This window comes from Danio aesculapii, chromosome 9, assembly GCF_903798145.1.
Source record: "Danio aesculapii chromosome 9, fDanAes4.1, whole genome shotgun sequence".
Classification (NCBI taxonomy): Eukaryota; Metazoa; Chordata; class Actinopteri; order Cypriniformes; family Danionidae; genus Danio; species Danio aesculapii.
This window is the reverse complement of record NC_079443.1, coordinates 18,138,030-18,158,397: the sequence shown is the minus strand read 5'-3', so window position 1 is coordinate 18,158,397 and position 20,368 is coordinate 18,138,030. Positions and strand designations below refer to the sequence as shown.

Sequence of the window (20,368 nt, the reverse complement as noted above, 5' to 3'; positions counted from 1 at the left end):
TATATATATATATATATAATATATATATATATATATATATATATATATATATATATCAGATGAATCAGTATTTCAATATGAACCTAAAATATTTCTCATTTTGTCTGGTCAAGTTTATTTTCTTAATAAACATCCTTTCCTGCCATCAGACCTGCAACACATTCCAAAACAAGTTTGGACAGGGGCAGTTTAGGGCTAGTAATCAGGTGAATTGGTTAAATAATGATGTGACACAAAACATGTGATGTCAACAGGCAATTGTAATTATGATTTGGTACAAAATCAGCATCCAAGAAATGTCTAGTCCTTTAGAAGTCAAGATGGGCAGAGGATTGCCAGTTTGCCAACAAATACTTTTTATTTAATTCAATTCAAATGTTTAAAAACAATGTACCTCAAAGAAAGATATGAAGACATTTGGATATTCACTTTAAACAGTGCATAACATAATTAAAAGATACAAGGAATCAAGAGGAATTTCAGTTCGTAAAGGACAAGGCTGCAAGTCTAAGCTGAACAACAGTGATCTCAGATCTTTCAGGCGGCACTGTATCAAGCACTGCATCGCTATTCATCTTTAAGCAATATCACCACATGGGTTCAGAATTACAAACCTTTGTCAAGTACCACAATACATAGTTACATTCACAAATGCCAGTTAAAACTGTACTGTGCCAAAAGGAAGCCCTATGATAACAGTGTCCAGAAGCGCCGTTGACTTTGCTGGGCTCGGAGGCATCTGGGATGGACCATCACACAGTGGAAACATGTACTGTGGTCAGATGAATCGGTATTTCAGGCTTTTTTTGGAGAAATGGATGCTGTCCGCTCTAGACCATAAAAGAAAAGGATAATACACATTAACACATTAAATAATTTTTGTTGTATAGTCTGCAATGAAATACAAGTTAAAGTGAATTTGATTTCTTTTTTAAGGTCATATGCTCTTCATGTTTTAGGTTTGGTTCTGCCTTTTTGTTTCACTTGCATAACTCATTAATAAAAACCAAAGTAATTAGTAGCTACTTCTACATGAATAGAAACCTATGATTCCTCAATGAGACTAAAGCAATCTGTATGTTTGTGTGTGTGTGTGTGTGTGTGTGTTTTATTGTTATTGTACAAAATCTAAAATAACATTTAATGTCCCATGTTTGGTGCTTAGGGGCACATTACAAATAGGCCCATTTGTGGTGTGGGCTGCAGGCAGCATCAGAAAGGTGCTTAATCTGGGTAGATGTTCAGTTTCATGGTGGACAGCACGTTGGATCCTCCGGTTCAGTGCAGGTAAATTATTTTGGGGTCTACCACATTAACTTTGTCCCATAACTTTTATTTTGTCCGTTAACTACTGTATCCAACCTTGGCAGCTTGCTTGTGCAGTTCAACAATCCTGCCATGCACAAAGACTTTTTGCCTTTGCCCTCAAGAGTACATAGCAGTGTGATTATGATTTATACTTGCTGGAGATGGCCTGGCACATCTAAGTTAGTATAATTTAGTCATAATAATGTGGGAACAACTTCAGAAGGTCTTTCATTTAAGCTGTACAGACAAAAGTAAGCAGACGCTTGAGACATGGTCAAGCACTGTTTGCGTACTGCTTTGTTTAACTACATACCACAACCATACATGATTCAGCCTCAAAGAAGGAATGGGGTCAGTAGCAGCTTATTAGCATTTACAGAGGTATAAAGCGAAAATGCTCACTGTGGCCTGATGTGTTTTTACAGGTTAAAATTATTATATATTTTTTTTACACAACTGTTGAGAAATTTAACCAAAGTTAGTTCTACACTTATCATAAAGACCCTAAAGAATTATCAACTTGGGCATGCAATAGGCATCCAATGTCTTCTTTCAAACTCAGTTCATGTCAGCAAAGTTAACTGAAATTAGCATTTCTGAGGGTTTTGTTCATACTTGTTTTCTCTCCTATTCTCGTTCTAAATAATAAAAAAATATTCTATATCCATCTCCTATAAGCTCATAATTACAATGAAAACGTGAACTGAAAACAAAAGTTATTATAGCAATCTGTCTGCGGGTTATAACCAGATAATAGGTATAACAGAGATTCCAAGTAATTTGAAGAAGGTTTTCCATACATTAGACATTCAATCTTCACTGGTAAAACATAACATGGCATGTGCTTAACAGAAAGACCTTTTATCTACTAATATTTTCTACAGTTTTTCTTTCAACCAAAAATGCAGCAAAATTAAGCCGAGCAAGTACCCTTCTCCTGGCAACTTCCAAACTTAAAATGGTCTATCAAATATCCAGACAGAGGAGGATGATGCATTTGATTATATGAGCCTTGGATGCAGCTGCTCAGTCTGTATCTATTGACTGATAAAAAATAGCCACTTCTGTGCATATAAATAAATACATACTGAAATGTGAGTTGTATTTATTAATATTTATATTTTCCCCTCATCAGTGATTCCTAAGTAATATCTAGTCCACACTGTGTTACTAAATAGTTTTGGGAAGTTGTGATCTAAATAATAAAGTAAAATCTAAAGTTCTATACTACTACTACAAACTTACACGGTTGCAAAAAATGTCATGCGATGTCATGCATATAGAAAATCTAGGAGAATCATTCAGACTTTTCTTATTATTTGCATTATTGATATTCAAGACAGTGATTAATGTTGTAGAGAAAATATTTTATTAATATAAACCCTAGTACCAGGAGTCCATGATACGCCTCATGCTCATGAACCTCATGCCACCATAATTGCTGAAGTTCCTGTACTCTCCAGGCCCGAAGTACCACATCCTGCCTCTGTAGTTGGCGTGCTCATACATGAGCCAGTTGCCATCCATCACATGGCAGGACTGGCAGTGAGACATGCGGTAACGGTCCTGGATGCTGTCACAGTCATCCATCATCTCGTACATCTGACCCATGAAGTTGTCCCTCTCGTAGATCCTCATTCTGTAGGATCCCCTGTGCTGTGTTTAAAAAAAAACGTTTTGGATTATGTTTTTGACTATATGATTGTTGGAAAACAAATCAACTTAAATGACATGTTTCAAATTGAAATAATCCTCTCCAAATTACATCACAATATTAATAGAGCTCACCATGGGGATCATACGGCAGGACCTGATCCAGCTGTTCATTCCAAACATAGACATGTAATCAGCATACTCTCCCCTCCTGAAGAAATACCCATTACCCATGTAGTTGGTTTGGTCATACATCATCCAGCAACCACTCTCAACTCTGCAAGAGTGACAGCGGTTCATGTAGGAGGAGAAGTCACCACAATCACTCATGCACTCATAAGAGCGACCCTGGAAATTTCTTTCCTCGTAAAAGATGACCTGAAAAGTAAATATGGATTCATATTGTTTTCTTTCATTATTTTTCCAATAAATTCATCTTTGAAACCGTGAGTTGAAATGAAGTCTACCTTGCTCATCATGGTTGCGCTGGCTGATTCTCAGTTGTTCCACAAAGGAGAAGCTGAACCTGATTCTGCTTGTTGACTGACTGCTGTCATCTGTGCTTTTATACAAGACCAAGACTAAAGACTACAGGGCCTCTATTGTTAGTCAAATCCTGACTGTGCAAGTTGGTATAGAGGCCGTTTGTAAGCGTAGGCATTAGTACTGTATAACTACCCACCAGTTATAGGTGTTAACCTGGCACTTGGTAATAAAGTCCTTAATTATCTGACAAATCCTACTGGCTACCTAACTGTCCAATTGTGATGTCAACCTGTATGATTATAAATGCTGGGATTTTATTAAACAAATATCCCAGATAGCATGAAGTAATCACCCAAAATTTGGTAGTGCTGCGGCATCTTCAGCTTAGCTTGGAATTGGCCAAGTGTGCCCTGCTGCTTGCTCTGGCACTTGTGAGTGTTGGATTTTGTCTCAAATCTTAGGCCAGTTCATCTTTGCTGTATGCATTGCACATAAGACTATGAATGTGTCAACCCATCCTCTCTTATAGCCCATAAAAAGATGAGTCGGTTTTGGCACCTGTGATCATGTTTTTCTCAAGTTGTAATCTGCTTTGACTTTCATCCCACACAGCCAGTCAAAAACACTGTATAAAAGGATATATTTAAAATTGGCTTGGACAATCTATAAATCAAATATTCTTCTGTAAAAACATGTATGCAGTGTGCTTGTATTTATTATAATTAACCAATCAAACCAATAAACACAAGGTCAATACTAGAAGCAAATTCTTTACTTGAGTCAACATAAAGCTGCACCCTTACACATGTCCGTGATTCACATTAAATCAATGAGTGGCAAATTTTGGTACTTGACAATGCATCTGGGTGGCCCATGTGAAAAAGAGCATCGCTCACCATTTAGTGACTCAGCTTGTCACAGGCCTCGTCACAATCACCAGCGATTTAATCCTTGTATATTGCTGGTAAACAAAAATATATGGACTACAAGTTCCGTCATGCATCTCGCACACAGCTGTTCCTGTTTCAGTTTGATTACACGCGCACACACAACTAGTAGATGATTCCGAACTGATTACAAGGACTATTTATACAGTGCGCACACACACTTTTTTGCTGAGTCTTGTTATACTGAATTGTGAACATTACGACTTGTTTTCCTTGCTTTGCCAGTTTTGACCCTTACCTTATTTGTTTTTTTGTTTTTTTTTTTACGTTGGATGCTTCCTGCCTTCTGACTATCCGCCTGTTTATTGACCATGAATCTGGATTGCCCATATACATATACATTCCTGCATTGACCATTGCTTGCCTGACCATTCTCTGCATAATAAACACTGCAATTGGATCCGCACTTCCTTGTCACCGTCCCCCTTCACATGACACATGAAGTGTGTGCATGGTCCATGTGCAATATGTGTGTAGTGCGGAGTCAAGAATTGGCCATTGTGCTTCAAACAGCATAGGTTTGATCCTCAGTTTTTATGTGAAATAATTTTAATTTCAATACTTGTTAACATTGCATGTCAAAAGACTTGCTAATAATATCAACAGCTAAGGAAAATGCTTGAATGATGTGTGTCATCCATATCACCGTGTTTTTGAGTAAGTTAGTTTTCTGTAACTGCCTGAACCACCTGTTATGTGATTTCCATCTGAGAATCAAGAGTCTCTCTGTCATCCAACTATCTAAAATACATTGTAAGATAGAGAAAATCATGTTTATATTTTGCAACTTTTAGGACAAAAATTTTTTATAATGGAAAGTTTTTAAGGAAAATTAAGTCGTGCTCTGCATTTAACCCATCTAAGCGAACACACACACATACACAGCCGGAGCAGTGGGCAACCAATGCAACGGCACCCAGGGAGCAAGTGAGGGATTGGTGCCTTACTCACAGGACTCACTTTAGCTGTGATACTGATGGTGGTGAGAGCGCTGATTATTCTCTACCAAAACCTACAATCCCTACAAGCCAGTACAAGTCCAACTATCTGACCATTAGGCCATTAGTGTCCCTAAACTGAAATGTAAAACATATTACACTTTAATTACGCATATATGTTGACATGGTTCCTTAGCAGCAGTACAGTGATTGTTTCCACAAGTCTGTTTTTGCTTTACTGCGAATGACATACAATTTTTTCTTAATAACTTAAACACGATAATATAATGCTAGATTAGATATATTTTTGATATTGCTAAAAACATGTTTAATGCCCTTAATGATTTTTTGTCTTTTTCCTCCACTGTTTTATTAAAATCTTTAGATTTAGATCATTTTGGAGAGTAGAAGGAAGATTTATTTTTTAATAATAATTGTCTGTGTTATTACCCAGTGACTACGTTTACATGGACATCAGTAATCAAATTATTAAGACAATTAATTAAGACAATAATAAGATTAAGGTGTTTACATGAGTTGCTTTTTGAATGTTCCTTTCATGATCTTTTACATGTTATAGCACATAATTAGATTAACGTCATTGCGTCACCACGATATCCGCATTTCCTCCAGAGTTTCCTATAATTTCGGGTTTCATTATTAATTTGTCGACTTTAACTGCGGTATGGCACTTTCACTTTCATTTGGGCATGCCCCCCTGTGACAAACGAGATATTGGATGCAACTATGAACTGCTGGAAGATCATATCGCATGCTGAATGGAAGAAAAAACCTCCGCATTTCACGATGCAGGTGTCTGTGGTCAACAATTAACAATTTTCTATTTAAAATAGGTTATACAGTTACAGGTTATAACAATATTCAGGTTTATATTAATCTTTGTATGTTTCTCCACAAGTGATTCCCAGGTAATATTTATTCCACATAAGAAATGCTTACAAATAGATTTGGGAACTAAAAACGTGGCATACTAATTATATAGCCCGCTAAACTGTACATCTGCATATTGTCACCCAGCATTTGACCGTTTTATGTGACATCATGCATGTTGAAGAACTCAGACTTGGGAAATCATTTAGAGAGTTTTTTCAAGAATTCACACTTAGCTTAATGAGTTTGGCATGCTGTCCAGGGAGAGAGCCCTGAGCTCAGAGGATCATTTCATCGGGAGAGCGGGAAGTCTGAGCTTAGGTAGGTCTCGAGAGCTCCCCTGTATTTAGTTAAGAAAGAGGGGAAGGAGTTGGGGTGGATGGGGGATTCTTCAAAATTAAGATGACTAAGGTAAGGAGAGCCAACTATTTATTTCTTTGAATTTATCTAATTGGTATATCATGTGATTGGTAATGCGGGACCTGCCGTGGTCAATCATAAGCATATGATCCTTTCGAATTAGTTCATATATAAACTTCATTTAAATCCACATGTAAACTGTGTTGGCTTTTTTGAACACTTTTGTTGTAAAGGGGGTGGTGGGGATTTAACTATTAGTGGCAATAATGATTTTCAAGACATTGTATAATGTTGGAGAGACATTGTTTTATTACTATAAACCCTAGTACCAAGAGTGCATGATACGCCTCATGCTCATGAACCTCATGCCACCATAATTGATGAAGTTCCTGTACTGTCCAGGCCCGAAGTACCACATCCTGCCTCTGTAGTTGGGCTGGTCATAAAAGAGCCAGTGGCCAGGATTGGCAGTGAGACATGCGGTAACGGTCCATGATGTTATCACAGTCATCCATCATCTCATACATCTGACCCATGAAGTTGTCCCTCTCGTAGATCCTCATTCTGTAGGATCCCCTGTGCTGTATTGGAACAGAAGTCTGTTACTTTAAAATAAACACAAAAATAGATTTTTTTGTTATTTTAAATAAATAAATAAATAAGCTCACCATAGGGATCATACGGCAGGACCTGATGCAGTTGTTCATTCCAAACATGGACATGTGATCAGCATACTCTCCCCTCCTGAAGAAATAACCACTTCCCATGTAGTTGGGCTGATCGTACATCATCCAGCAGCCACTCTCCACTCTGCAAGAGTGACAGCGGCTCATGTAGGAGGAGAAGTCACCACAGTCTCCCATACACTCATAAGAGCGACCCTGGAAGTTCCTGTCCTCGTAGAAGATGACCTGGAAATTATAATGTTAAATTATAAGGATTAGATTTTTTTTCTGTTCATTGTCACTTGAAAAAACTTTAAGAACTTTGGCTAGAATTAAGTTTACCTTGCCCATCATGTTTTCGGTGGCTGATCCTTGGTTCCACAAGGAGAATTTATGTGACTACACTGATCTGAACACATGAACAGTTATACACCTTTGTGACACTTATTGATATTGTAGATAAAAGTGAACCATACCTGTCATTTTTAAGGCATTTGTTGCTCTATATTCAATTTACTAATACTGCTCACTATTGCTACTATTGCTCACTGATGACAAAAAAAGTTTATTTTCACACTGTAAATAAGTACGTTTTTATAAGAAACATTTTATATTTTATACAAAACTGTTTACCATATTTTCTGGACTATAGAGCGCACCTGTATATAAGCCGCATCCGCTCTATTTAAACATTTTTTCTTTAAAGATTTACAAGCCACACCGTGCTATAAGCCGCAGATATCCATGTTGAAAAATTATACATTTACTGCATGTACAGAACGATTTTATACTGAAACTGTTTATTTATGTTCCTGAACAGATTCTTTCTGAACAGTGCCTTTTAACATGGCAGCAACTTTGGTGATTAAAACAGAACAGAACCAAGCGAAAAAAATAACCAGCATTTATTTACCTTCACTTCTCCTGTGTTTGAAACCACAAGTCACTTTAATCATCTTTGCTGAAACCCATGAAGTTGTCTTCTTCAGTGTCGGAGTTGAACAGCCTCAGAAGCGCTTCGTCACATATGTCTCCATCAGTCTCGATCTCCGTGTCACTGTTATCCTCCGGTGAAGTTAGCTCTGAATGTGCGCCGCTTTCTTCCCGTAGCAGTCCAGCCTTTCAGAACCCGTTGGGGTTGGTGGATTCTTTCACAGCACTCCACTGTCACGGATTGGCCAGGCTCTTCCACCAACATCACACATCGAGCACCTTCACCTGAGTATTAACCACGCACAGCTGCACCCAATCACTCCCATTCACTATATAAGCACACACCTCACTTCACTCATTGTCCGGTCTCGTTCCTACGAAGCGGACTCTGAGTGAACCACTTCCTAGGTTTCACTCCCCTGCGATCTCAGCATATATACTTACCTGTACTCTGTTTTCATTCCAGTCTGTCCAGTGTTCCAGTTGTCCTGTCAACGTTGTGTGTCTCGTCAGTCTGTCTTCCCCGCAAGTCCTCTGGTGTGTGCATTCGGTCATCCTTCTGTGTCTGTCATCCCACCTGGCAAAGAGAATCATCAGTTCATCCAAACTCCATTTCAACTCTCAATCATTATCCACATTACTCTGCTGTTGTAATAAACCTCATTTATACTTACTCCCCTTGTTTGTCCGTCTGCTTCCGTAACAGAAGACCGGATCTTCAACTACCAACAGCATGAGCACTCACGATCCCCTTCAGGAGTTGGTGGATTCATTGAAGAGAGTGCTACTACCATCTGCTCCACTTCCCGAAGCACCACCAGCACCGAGCACTTCTTCACCGTCCACCCACTCATCCAGTCCCATGGCTCGACCAGCGCCCTACTCTGGCGGGGCGGAGGAGTGCAATGGATTTCTCCTACAATGTTCTCTGGTATTCACTATGCAACCCGAGTTATACCCTACAGATCGTTCCAAAATCGCTTTCATCATCTCCCTTCTCTCTGGGTCGGCTCTTCGGTGGGCTGAAACCATCTGGCAACAGTCTGGGCCGGTAACAAATTCCATTCAGTCATTCACCCAGTATTTCAAGGAGGTTTTTGGTCGCGCGGATGCTGAAGTAGCAGCTGGAGAACAGTTATACCATCTCAAACAGGGAGCCATGTCCACTCAGGATTATGCTCTCAGGTTCCGAACTCTGGCTGCTGCCAGCGGGTGGAATGAGCGATCTCTCCTCACAACCTACCGGCTCGGACTAGAGCCCAGCCTCCGGTTACAGCTGGCCGCCCTCGACGACACGATGGGATTGGAGAAGTTCATCCAACACTCTCTGCGCTGTTCCGATCGTCTGAGGGTCTACCAGCATGATCCTCCACCAGTATCCCAAGCACTCCTCCGTTCGCCAGAGCCAGCCGTCCCTCCAGAACCAGAACCCATGATCATAGAATCTGGTAGACTCACAATCACCGAGCGACAGAGGAGGCTGACCCGGGGTCTGTGCATATACTGTGGTGCCAAAGGACATGTCAGGCTGGACTGTCCCATTCGTCCAGCACGCTCTGTGGTGAGTTTGTTCAGTTCTCCCATTGAAAAGATGCATCCTCTCACCACTAATGTCCAGTTAACTACCCCTTCTGTCTCATTTTTAGTCACAGCCCTCATCGACTCCGGGTCAGCAGGAAATTTCATCTCGCACGCCCTCTGTCGCCGACTACAGCTTAACACCGAAGCCTCGACGCACGTCTACCAGATTCAGCCCATAACCAACGATATCCATTCTCAGGCACGTATCCATCGAAAATGTGAACCCGTCAATCTCCAAGTAGGACTGCTCCACAAAGAGGAGATTCAATTTCTGGTTCTGGAGGGTGCATCGATGGATATCATCTTAGGGCGCCCGTGGCTGGTGAAGCACGATCCCATCCTCTCTTGGGGCACAGGAGAAATTAAGAGATGGGGAGAAGAATGCAGATCCAGCTGTTTTCCCGATCTACCCTTACAAATTCAAAGACCCCTTACCGTCTACGTCACGTCTGTCGAAAGTCCAGTCGAGAAAATATCCATTCAGATCCCAAAGATCTACTCCTCATACGAGGATGTATTTTGCCCCAAGAGAGCTTCTCAGCTACCTCCACATCGGCCATGGGACTGCGCCATAGACCTGCTTCCAGATGCTCCTATGCCCAGAGGTAGGATCTACCCGTTGTCCCTTCCGGAGACCAAGGCAATGGAGGAGTACATCCATGAGGCTCTGAGTCAGGGGTATATCCGTCCATCCACGTCACCTGCTGCCTCAAGTTTCTTCTTCGTGGCTAAGAAGGATGGAGGGCTGCGGCCATGTATCGATTACAGAACCCTAAATCAAGGTACAGTCAAGTTCTGGTATCCCCTTCCTCTCGTCCCTGCGGCCCTGGAACAACTCAGATCCGCCAAAATTTTCACCAAGTTGGACCTCCGCAACCTGGTGAGAATACGTGAGGGGGACGAGTGGAAGACTGGGTTTGTGACCCCTACTGGACACTACGAGTACCTGGTCATGCCCTATGGTCTGGTTAACGCCCCCTCCGTATTCCAAAACTTCATCCACGAAGTCCTCCGGGAGTTCCTCCATCTCTTCGTCATTGTATACATAGATGATATCCTGATTTACTCCCGGAGTGAGGCCGAACATCGCCACCACGTTGCGGAGGTCCTGAAAACCCTCAGGAAACACCGCCTGTACCTCAAGGCTGAAAAATGCTCCTTCCATTCACCATCTGTTCAGTTCTTGGGGTACATCATCGATCAAAGAGGGGTTCGTATGGACGAGGGGAAGGTCACTTCCGTCATCTCCTGGCCCGAACCAAAAACCATAAAGGAACTCCAACGTTTCCTAGGATTTGCTAATTTCTACCAACGTTTCATCCAGAATTACAGTCTCATCACCGCTCCGCTCACCAACCTGTTGAAAAATAAACCCAAAGCACTACCCTGGCCTCCCGAAGCCGCCGCAGCCTTCCAAAACCTAAAAGAATCCTTCACTCAAGCCCCACTGCTGACTCATCCTGATCCTGACTTGCCGTTTGTGGTCGAAGTGGATGCATCGACCACCGGAGTGGGAGCCATCCTGTCCCAATACCACGGTACTCCTTCATTACTCCATCCATGTGCCTATTTCTCCCGGAAGCTCAGCCCGGCGGAAAGGAACTATGACATCGGAAATCGAGAACTTCTGGCCATCAAGCTCGCCCTGGAGGAGTGGCGACACTGGTTGGAGGGGGCCAAACATTCGTTCCAGGTGATCACAGATCATAAAAATCTCCAATACCTAAAAGATGCTAGAAGACTCTGTCCTCGTCAGGCCCGTTGGTCATTGTTCTTCTCCAGATTTCAGTTCTCTATCTCATATCGACCAGGTTCAAAGAATATCCGAGCAGACGCACTTTCCAGAATTCACGACCAGCATGAAATTATTGAGACACCGGCCAAGATCCTTCCTGATCAGATCACTGTCTGTCCCATCCAATGGTCCGCTCCTAAAGTAATCGCCACTCCAGAATCCAGAACTCCGCCGAGCTGTCCCCCCAATCGACGCTTCATCCCTGAAAACCAACGGGTAGATCTCATTCATTCCAGCCATACATCTCTGGGCACAGGACATCCTGGGGCCAACAACACCCTCTCGCTGCTATCCCAACGCTTTTGGTGGCCGAACATGGCGAGGGATGTGAGAAGATACGTCCAAGGCTGCAGAGAATGCGCTATGTCGAAGAGTCCTCGCCATCTACCTACTGGTAAACTCCATCCCTTGCCCATCCCAAACCGCCCCTGGTCACACCTAGGAGTTGACTTCATGACAGACCTCCCATTGTCTGAAGGTAACACCTGCATTCTAGTCATCATAGATCGATTCTCTAAATTCTGTCGTTTGATTCCTTTGAAAGGTCTACCCACAGCCCTAGAGACCGCCGAAAACCTGTTCAACCACGTCTTTCGAAATTTTGGGTTACCAGAAGATATAGTCTCGGACCGAGGACCCCAATTTATCTCCAGACTATGGAGAGCATTCTTCAGACTCCTAGGTGTGACCGTAAGCCTCTCGTCTGGCTATCACCCCCAAACCAACGGCCAGACAGAGAGGAAAATTCAGGAAGTGGGGCGGTTCCTCCGGACCTTCTGTCATGGTCACCAAAACTCCTGGAGCCAGTTTCTGGGCTGGGCGGAATACGCCCAGAATTCCCTGCGGCAACCTACCACCGGACTCACGCCATTCCAGTGCATCCTAGGGTTCCAACCTCCACTCTTCCCCTGGGATGGCGCACCATCTGATGTCCCCGCAGTGGATTACTGGTTCCGGGAGAGCGAGAGAGTCTGGGACGATGCTCATCACCATCTCCAGAGGGCAGTACGCAGAACAAAGGAGGTATCTGATAAGAGGAGGATTCCAGGCCCCATCTATACTCCAGGACAAAAGGTCTGGCTCTCCACCAGAGATATCCGTTTGCGACTGCCCTCCCGAAAATTAAGTCCCAGATTTGTTGGTCCCTTCACCATTCTGGAACAGGTCAACCCCGTCACATACAAATTACAGTTACCACCACAGTACAGAATCCACCCCACATTCCACGTGTCCCTTCTAAAACCCTTTCACGATCCTCTGATTCCCTCCACAGAGCCTGGCCATGAAGAGGAACCTCCTCCCCCCCTGATGTTAGAAGAAGGGGCCATCTACCAAGTCAAGGACATCCTACGGTCCCGGCGTCGTGGTGGTCAGCTTGAATACCTCGTTGACTGGGAAGGATACGGTCCAGAAGAAAGGTCATGGGTCCCCAGATCCGATATATTAGATCCCGCACTTATGGAAGAGTTCCACTCCAATCACCCAGAATTTCCAGCACCTCGAGTACGAGGTAGACCACCACGACGTCGGAGGTTCAGGCCCTCAGGAGCGGGCCCTGGGGAGGGGGGTAATGTCACGGATTGGCCAGGCTCTTCCACCAACATCACACATCGAGCACCTTCACCTGAGTATTAACCACGCACAGCTGCACCCAATCACTCCCATTCACTATATAAGCACACACCTCACTTCACTCATTGTCCGGTCTCGTTCCTACGAAGCGGACTCTAAGTGAACCACTTCCTAGGTTTCACTCCCCTGCGATCTCAGCATATATACTTACCTGTACTCTGTTTTCATTCCAGTCTGTCCAGTGTTCCAGTTGTCCTGTCAACGTTGTGTGTCTCGTCAGTCTGTCTTCCCTGCAAGTCCTCTGGTGTGTGCATTCGGTCATCCTTCTGTGTCTGTCATCCCACCTGGCAAAGAGAATCATCAGTTCATCCAAACTCCATTTCAACTCTCAATCATTATCCACATTACTCTGCTGTTGTAATAAACCTCATTTATACTTACTCCCCTTGTTTGTCCGTCTGCTTCCGTAACATCCACGCTGTTAGGATCCACTGACAGACATTAGAAAAGGATGCTTTTCGCAAGAAAGAGGCTGAGAAAGAGGATATAGGTACTCGACTAGTCTGTCTGCAGTCCTGACCTGTCTCCAATAGAGAACGTGTGGCACATTTTGAAGCACAAAATGCGACAATGAAGATCCCATACTGTCTATTTCTGATTTGAGGTTGTAACTACAGTCTTTCTACAAACCATATGATTATCATTTGCTCCACATCTTAATTTTCTATAACCATACCAGTTTTAAACAATGGCGTTTACTCCTCGCTTAGTCACAATCTTCTCATTAGCTTCACTTCTGCCTTCCACCATGCTTGTTTTGTTCCGCACATGATATGTAAATGAGTCATGCATGGAACTGTCTTCAACTAAGCTTATTATTATTATCAAGAAGCAACAGATTTTTATTGTGAGGTCATTTTTTTCCCTGGAAATCACAAACGCTATTGCTCATCCTTTCTATTAAATTTTCTCAGTTTAAATGAGTAAAGGCTACAACCAGGAATGACTTAATGACTCCTTCAATGGCATTAATGAATTTTTAAGACATTAAATGCTGTACAGAAACAATTTTATTCATTTTAACCTTAATACCAGGAGTCTATGAAACGCCTCATGCTTATGAATCTCATGCCACCATAACTGATGAAGTTTCTGTACTGTCCAGGCCCGAAGTGCCACATCCTGCCCCTGTAGTTGGCGTGCTCATACATGAGCCAGTGGCCGTCCATCACATGGCAGGACTGGCAGTGAGACATGCGGTAACGGTCCATGATGCTGTTACAGTCATTCATCATCTCGTACATCTGAGCCATAAAGTTGTCCCTCTCGTAGATCCTCATACTGTAGGATCCCCTGTGCTGAGGTTAAAAAAAAATATTTAGAAAGTGTCAGAAAGCGCATGTCAGCAAGAGACATTGTACATGCTCTTTTATAACTTCCTGTGATTCTTTAGAGCTGAAGGATGTAAAAACATTTCTAAGTGACTGAATGTTTAAGTTGTTTCAGAAATAACATTTTCTTCTCCAAATTACATCACAATATTAATAGAGCTCACCAAGGGGATCATACGGCAAGACCTGATCCAATGGTTCATTCCAAACATGAACATATAATCAGCATACTCTCCCCTCCTAAAGAAATACCCATTTCCCATGTAGTTTATTTGATCATACATCATCCAGCATCCACTCTCCACTCTGCAAGGGCAAATAATATTTGTCTCTTCCCCTTTTTGGTGATCTGAAAAATGTTCTGATTCAGGACTCAAAAGCCGTAATGTTATTCAAACCGTGAGATTTGAGATGTTACCTGGTGTATCCTGGTGTAAACAATGCAAAGATCTACAAAGCTTGTAGGATTAAAGACCGGGACAAACCAAACAGACAGATTGTTGGGCTTCATCCGTCTGGCTAGTTAGTTTTGTGAATTTGAGAGAGTGCTCTCACTAGTTATTCTGCAACAATTTAGAGTGACGTAGTGTGAAGAGACGTAGCAAGTAAACAATTTAAGTCAAGAAGGAACACAAATAGGCCAGCTGTAATTTTGCTACATTTCTCAAATATTTGAGAACGAAATATGAGTTATTAACAGACTACTTCTAGCTACAGGTGTAGGAAGACAAGTCCTCCTGCACAGAACTCATACTCCTGTTTCAGTCTGTTTTCTTTTTTCAGCCTGGCTTTCAGTCAGTTTGGTGTGTTCACAAGCACCTTTTGGGTTCAGATGGAACCAGACGTGAGCAGTTAGGTTTTGTCTGTGGTAGTTGTTTGGTGGCGGCTTGGTGTGTTCTGGCCTTAAAGGCACCTGCAAATAACTTTTAGGAGATCCAACTTGGACAAACACACAAAACTCCACGGCCTCTGGGCTGGCACTGCTAACCCATCCTTTAGTAGATACTCCACCTCAGTCTTCATTACTTTGCCTTCATGGCAATTTCTGTCTCCACTTACCACATAAAACATTCAGTGCATAGCACTTTGTTTTGTTTTTTGTTTTTTGCATCAGAGAATTTTTCTGTTCAATGTTGGCAGAAAATGTGGTAAAGGCAACAGTGCATAAAGCTGTCCATACAGTATGCCTGAAACTAAACTGTTCTACATACTGTTGTACAGTTCCCTGGTCATAAAACACTGTATGATATTAAAAAATTATTTAATTCTGTGTGAATACATACAAATATATGCTGGATAAGTTGGTGGTTCATTCTGCTGTGGTGACCCCTGATGAATAAAGAGCCTAAGCCAAAGGAAATGAATGAATTAAAGTTTAACCTATTATCAAGTTTAAAATGACCTATACAGTAAATTAAATCAAGGTATTTTCTTAATCTCATTCACATTTTGTTCACTGTATAATTAAAAATGTTAAATATTAAAGTTATAATATTTAAATATTGATTTCTATAGTTATTTAGTGAAGAGTAGCAAATAAATCTGGTTTCGATCAACCGTTTTTGTTTGATAACAGAAGTGGCATTTTAAGAATGCACAGATCAATGATGAAATCATTCGACTATTTCATAAATGTCTATGCTCATTTAAAATAAAATGTGATTAAAATAAAACTTGACAAGAGAGACATGTTTACATATTATTATGTGTTTTATTTGTTTAAACACACACCCAAATTCCAAAGTTTCAACTTTTCCTCCTCTTCAAATTGTGTGTGCAGAAGCTCTTTTGCGAACAGTGTTTTTATCACTGCAAAGAGCGTCCATTAGTCAGCACCACTACATGAATTGACTATATGGTGACTCAGAGGTGATATGGGAAGAGCAAAAGCATTTGGCTTTAATGGAAAGGAAGGGAACACTGGTGTTTTTACATTCATTTCAAAGTGCTTTCAAGCCAAAATAAAACAGAAGTATAATTCTGCATAAAACAGCTTCTGCAATTATATCACATGTGAGATCGGCTTCCACTTTACATAGAAAGATTAAAAATCTGGGAAAAACACAGGAAAATACTTGAACCATATGACAGTGGGATGGAGTGGTAAAAAATGGGAGAATCCTGGTAAAAAGGGGAAAGTTGACAGGTATGTATTAATATCTTTATTAAAATATTTTTTCACCTGAATGCCAGATATTTCCTATTTTAGAAATAAATGTTTATTTAAATGCTTACTGAAATGTCACGTTATTTCTTTAATTTTTTTTTGTTGACAAACATGTTGGGTGTTCTTGTATTGTTTTTTTCCCTATAAGTGGGATTAATAACATTCAAGACAGTTTTTAATGTTGTAGAGAAACAATTTTATTAATGTACAGTATATCCTAGTACCAGGAGTGCATGATACGCCTCATGCTCATGAATCTCATGCCACCAAAATTGCTGAAGTTCCTGTACTCTCCAGGCCCGAAGTGCCACATCCTGCCTCTGTAGTTGGCATGCTCATACATGAGCCAGTGGCCGTCCATCACATGGCAGGACTGGCAGTGAGACATGCGGTAACGGTCCATGATGTTTTCACAGTCATCCATCATCTCGTACATCTGACCCATGAAGTTATCCCTCTCATAGATCCTCATTCTGTAGGATCCCCTGTGCTATAGTGGAAGAAATGCCAGTTCCAGTATTTAGCACATGACATAAAATATTACTTTTTTTTGGACATTGAACTTTTTTGTGGTATTGAGCTTACCATAGGGATCATACGGCAGGACCTGATGCAGTTGTTCATTCCAAACATGGACATGTAATCAGCATACTCTCCCCTCCTGAAGAAATATCCACTTCCCATGTAGTTGGGCTGATCATACATCATCCAGCAACCACTCTCAACTCTGCAAGAGTGACAATGGCTCATGTAGGAGGAGAAGTCACCACAGTCTCCCATACACTCATAAGAGCGACCCTGGAAGTTCCTGTCCTCATAGAAGATGACCTGAAAATTCATAGTTAAATTTTTTTGTATTTTTTCATTGCTCTTTGTCACTTAATATACATTACAAACTCTAGCTAAAAAATGGGATTACCTTGCCCATCATGGTTGCGCTGGCTGTTGCTCAGTGGTTCCACAAAGCAGAAACTGAAACTGATTCTGGTTGTTGACTGACCGCTGTTACACTTAGCTTTATACTAGATCAAGACTAAGGACTACAGGGCCTCTCAATTGTTAGTAAATTCCTGACTGTGCAGGTTGGCATAGAGGTTGTCAGTAAGCAAAGTATCTAGATCTTAGTACTTTGTCAGGAATGTCTTTGCATTTATTTTTCAAAAAAAGACTAAAGTATCACAATACTATATCACTTGAGAATCTCTCTCTCTCTCTCTCTCTCTCTCTCTCTCTCTCTCTCTCTCTCTCTCTCTATATATATATATATATATTTATATATATGTTCTGAAAAGTCTTGTTTTTACTTGATGAGGGCAACAAATTGTAACCAGCAATTTCAGTCTTTGTAAGGGGCTATATATAAATTCTGTGTTTGGCAATTGATTATTTAAGGATAGCGCGATGGCTCAGTGGTTAACACTTAACTCACAGCAAGAAGGTTACTAGTTTGAATCCCAGCTGGGCCAGTTGGCATTTCTTTGTGGAGTTTGCATGTTCTCCTCATGTTCGTGTGAGTTTCGTTCAGGTGATGCGATTTCCCCCTACAGTCCAAAGATGTGATATAGCTGAATTGGATGAACTAAATTGGCCGTAGTGTATGAGTGTGTGTGTGTGTGTGTGTGTGTGTGTGTGTGAATGAAAGTGTATGGGTGTTTCTCAGCACGCTGTTATGTTGTGTTGTATCGTGTTGGAAGGGTATCCGCTGCATAAAACATAAGACTATTTGGTGGTTTATGAGTATTTGGTGGTTCATTCCCCTGGGCAATCGCTGAGAAATCAGGGACTAAGCCAAAGGAAAATGAATGTATGAATGAAGTGTTATTGCCAGGGGTGAATTGCTTGAAAATATAAAAGGAGGTCCTCCCTATTTCCTAGGTTGTCTCTACTTAATACTAATTATACTAGGTTATAACTACTTAATTTCCAATAATTACAGAAGTGATCTTATGAATAGTAATGTTAACGTGTTTCTCAGTGAGGGGTTGCAGCTGGAAGGGCATCTGCTGCTTAACAAACATATGCTGGATAAGTTGGTGGTTCATTCCGCTGTGGCGACCCCTGATTAATAAAGGGACTAAGCCAAAATTAAAATGAATGAATGAATGTTAACATGACTGATATGGTATTACTTGGCCAGATCTATATAATTTAAAATCTTTATGGTCAATTCACTGCACTCTTTCATTGAATTCATTGTTCTCTAAAATTTGCTAATATTAATTACTCTGGTCCATCTCATCTGGTCCAAAATTAGACAGGCCTTCTGTAACAAAATCGGGTTACAATGGAGTTGAGGGTCCAAAAACAGCATACACGAGAAAACAAGGCAAAGGTCAAAAGCATGGATAGACTAGAAATGTTACAGCAAACAAGTGAACAAGACTCAGCTGTGTTTGTGAAATTGAGAGCTTTATTGTCCATGTAATCATTGATCATGAGTTTCTTGTGTGTCCAGATTATTGTCAGCTGGAGTGGGTGTTGATTGGAGCACAGCATCCTGGTAGTTGTAGTTCTCCATCGATCGGCATAGGCTAGATTGCTGGTGATCGTGACAGCTACAAAACTGCACACCAACTTCCTTTGATTTGAAAATATACATCCTGTCATTCAGACCTGCAAAACATTCCAAAAAAAGTTTGGACTTTAGCGGTTAGTAATCAGGTAAAATATTGGTTAAACAATTACTGTATGTGATTTGAAATAGGTGATGTCAACAGGTGATTGTAATTATGATTTGGTACATCCAAGAAAGGTCTAATTCTTTAGGAGCAAAGATGCCCAGTTGATATATGAAGGAGATCACTCAATTTCTTCAAGGATCTCTATAGAAGAGAGTCTGGAAATAAAAAGTGTCTTTTTTGCATCCCTGCCAATGCAGGCCACTCAGGTTCTTTATGCCTGGGAGAGCTTTGTAAGGCCCTCCAAGGCATAGAGTCAGGGAAGACTCCCAGCATTGATGGTCTGCCAGTAGATTTTTATAAATCTTTTTTTGGACAGAGCAGGGTGTGGATTTGCTGCAAGTCTTGGACCTTGTAAGAAAGTATGATGCCAGTGAGCTGTCAAAGAACATTGTTAACATTCATACTTAATGATGCAAGAGGTATTTGACTTCAGAAAAAAATGTGCTGGTTGAAAATCTCTGTGCATTCTGTTGATTAATGAAAATTATGAATGTATTTATCATAAGAATTTATAACTTTTTAAATTAAAATGTATTTATATGAAATTTTATTTTCTGGGTAAGGCATAGGAGTTAACGTGGTTGTCCAATTAAAAGACTTTGAGCCGAAAATTACAATAGGTGACCCAAACTGTCTGTCAACAACTGTAGATTTGAGTAAAATTTTTTTTAGACAGAGTGACAATAGCAGACAAACAACATCAACCTGTTTTTCTTTCTGAAACCATGTTAGTCATTCAAAGTGTTGTTTTACAATTAGGCTATATGTACTGAAGTGTTTTTCAGCCACCGAAAAACTTCCAGCGAATGATTCATGTGACCATTTTCAATTTCAAAAGATAGGAATATCAAAATATATATCAAGATATGGTCAGTTAAATAAACCTATATAAGAATAAGCATGGATTTTGTTTAAATGTAAAATGAGATGAAAGGCTGTTTAAACACAAGTGCTTTAAAGAGCAGCATGCACAGTCAAGATGAAAAGTGTCGGTCTTCTT

General features: G+C 41.0%; 3 protein-coding genes and 1 pseudogene across 3 annotated transcripts; all 4 read right to left on the bottom strand.

Annotated features, from left to right (window-relative positions):
- Positions 1-2,691: 2,691 nt before the first annotated feature.
- LOC130234558 (gamma-crystallin M2-like) lies at positions 2,692-3,440 on the bottom strand. Its single transcript, XM_056464795.1, has 3 exons — positions 3,429-3,440; positions 3,097-3,339; positions 2,692-2,964 (listed from the first exon to the last, which is right to left on the bottom strand). The coding sequence occupies exons 1-3, from the start codon at positions 3,438-3,440 to the stop codon at positions 2,692-2,694; spliced, it is 528 nt and encodes a 175-aa protein (XP_056320770.1).
- Positions 3,441-6,905: 3,465 nt separating this feature from the next.
- Positions 6,906-7,602, bottom strand: LOC130234559 (gamma-crystallin M2-like; annotated as a pseudogene).
- Positions 7,603-14,214: 6,612 nt separating this feature from the next.
- On the bottom strand, positions 14,215-14,804 carry LOC130234626 (gamma-crystallin M2-like). The gene is made up of 2 exons (XM_056464867.1): positions 14,685-14,804; positions 14,215-14,487 (listed from the first exon to the last, which is right to left on the bottom strand). The coding sequence occupies exons 1-2, from the start codon at positions 14,802-14,804 to the stop codon at positions 14,215-14,217; spliced, it is 393 nt and encodes a 130-aa protein (XP_056320842.1).
- Positions 14,805-16,904: 2,100 nt separating this feature from the next.
- Positions 16,905-17,618, bottom strand: LOC130234528 (gamma-crystallin M2-like). The gene is made up of 3 exons (XM_056464753.1): positions 17,607-17,618; positions 17,273-17,515; positions 16,905-17,177 (listed from the first exon to the last, which is right to left on the bottom strand). The coding sequence occupies exons 1-3, from the start codon at positions 17,616-17,618 to the stop codon at positions 16,905-16,907; spliced, it is 528 nt and encodes a 175-aa protein (XP_056320728.1).
- Positions 17,619-20,368: the final 2,750 nt, after the last annotated feature.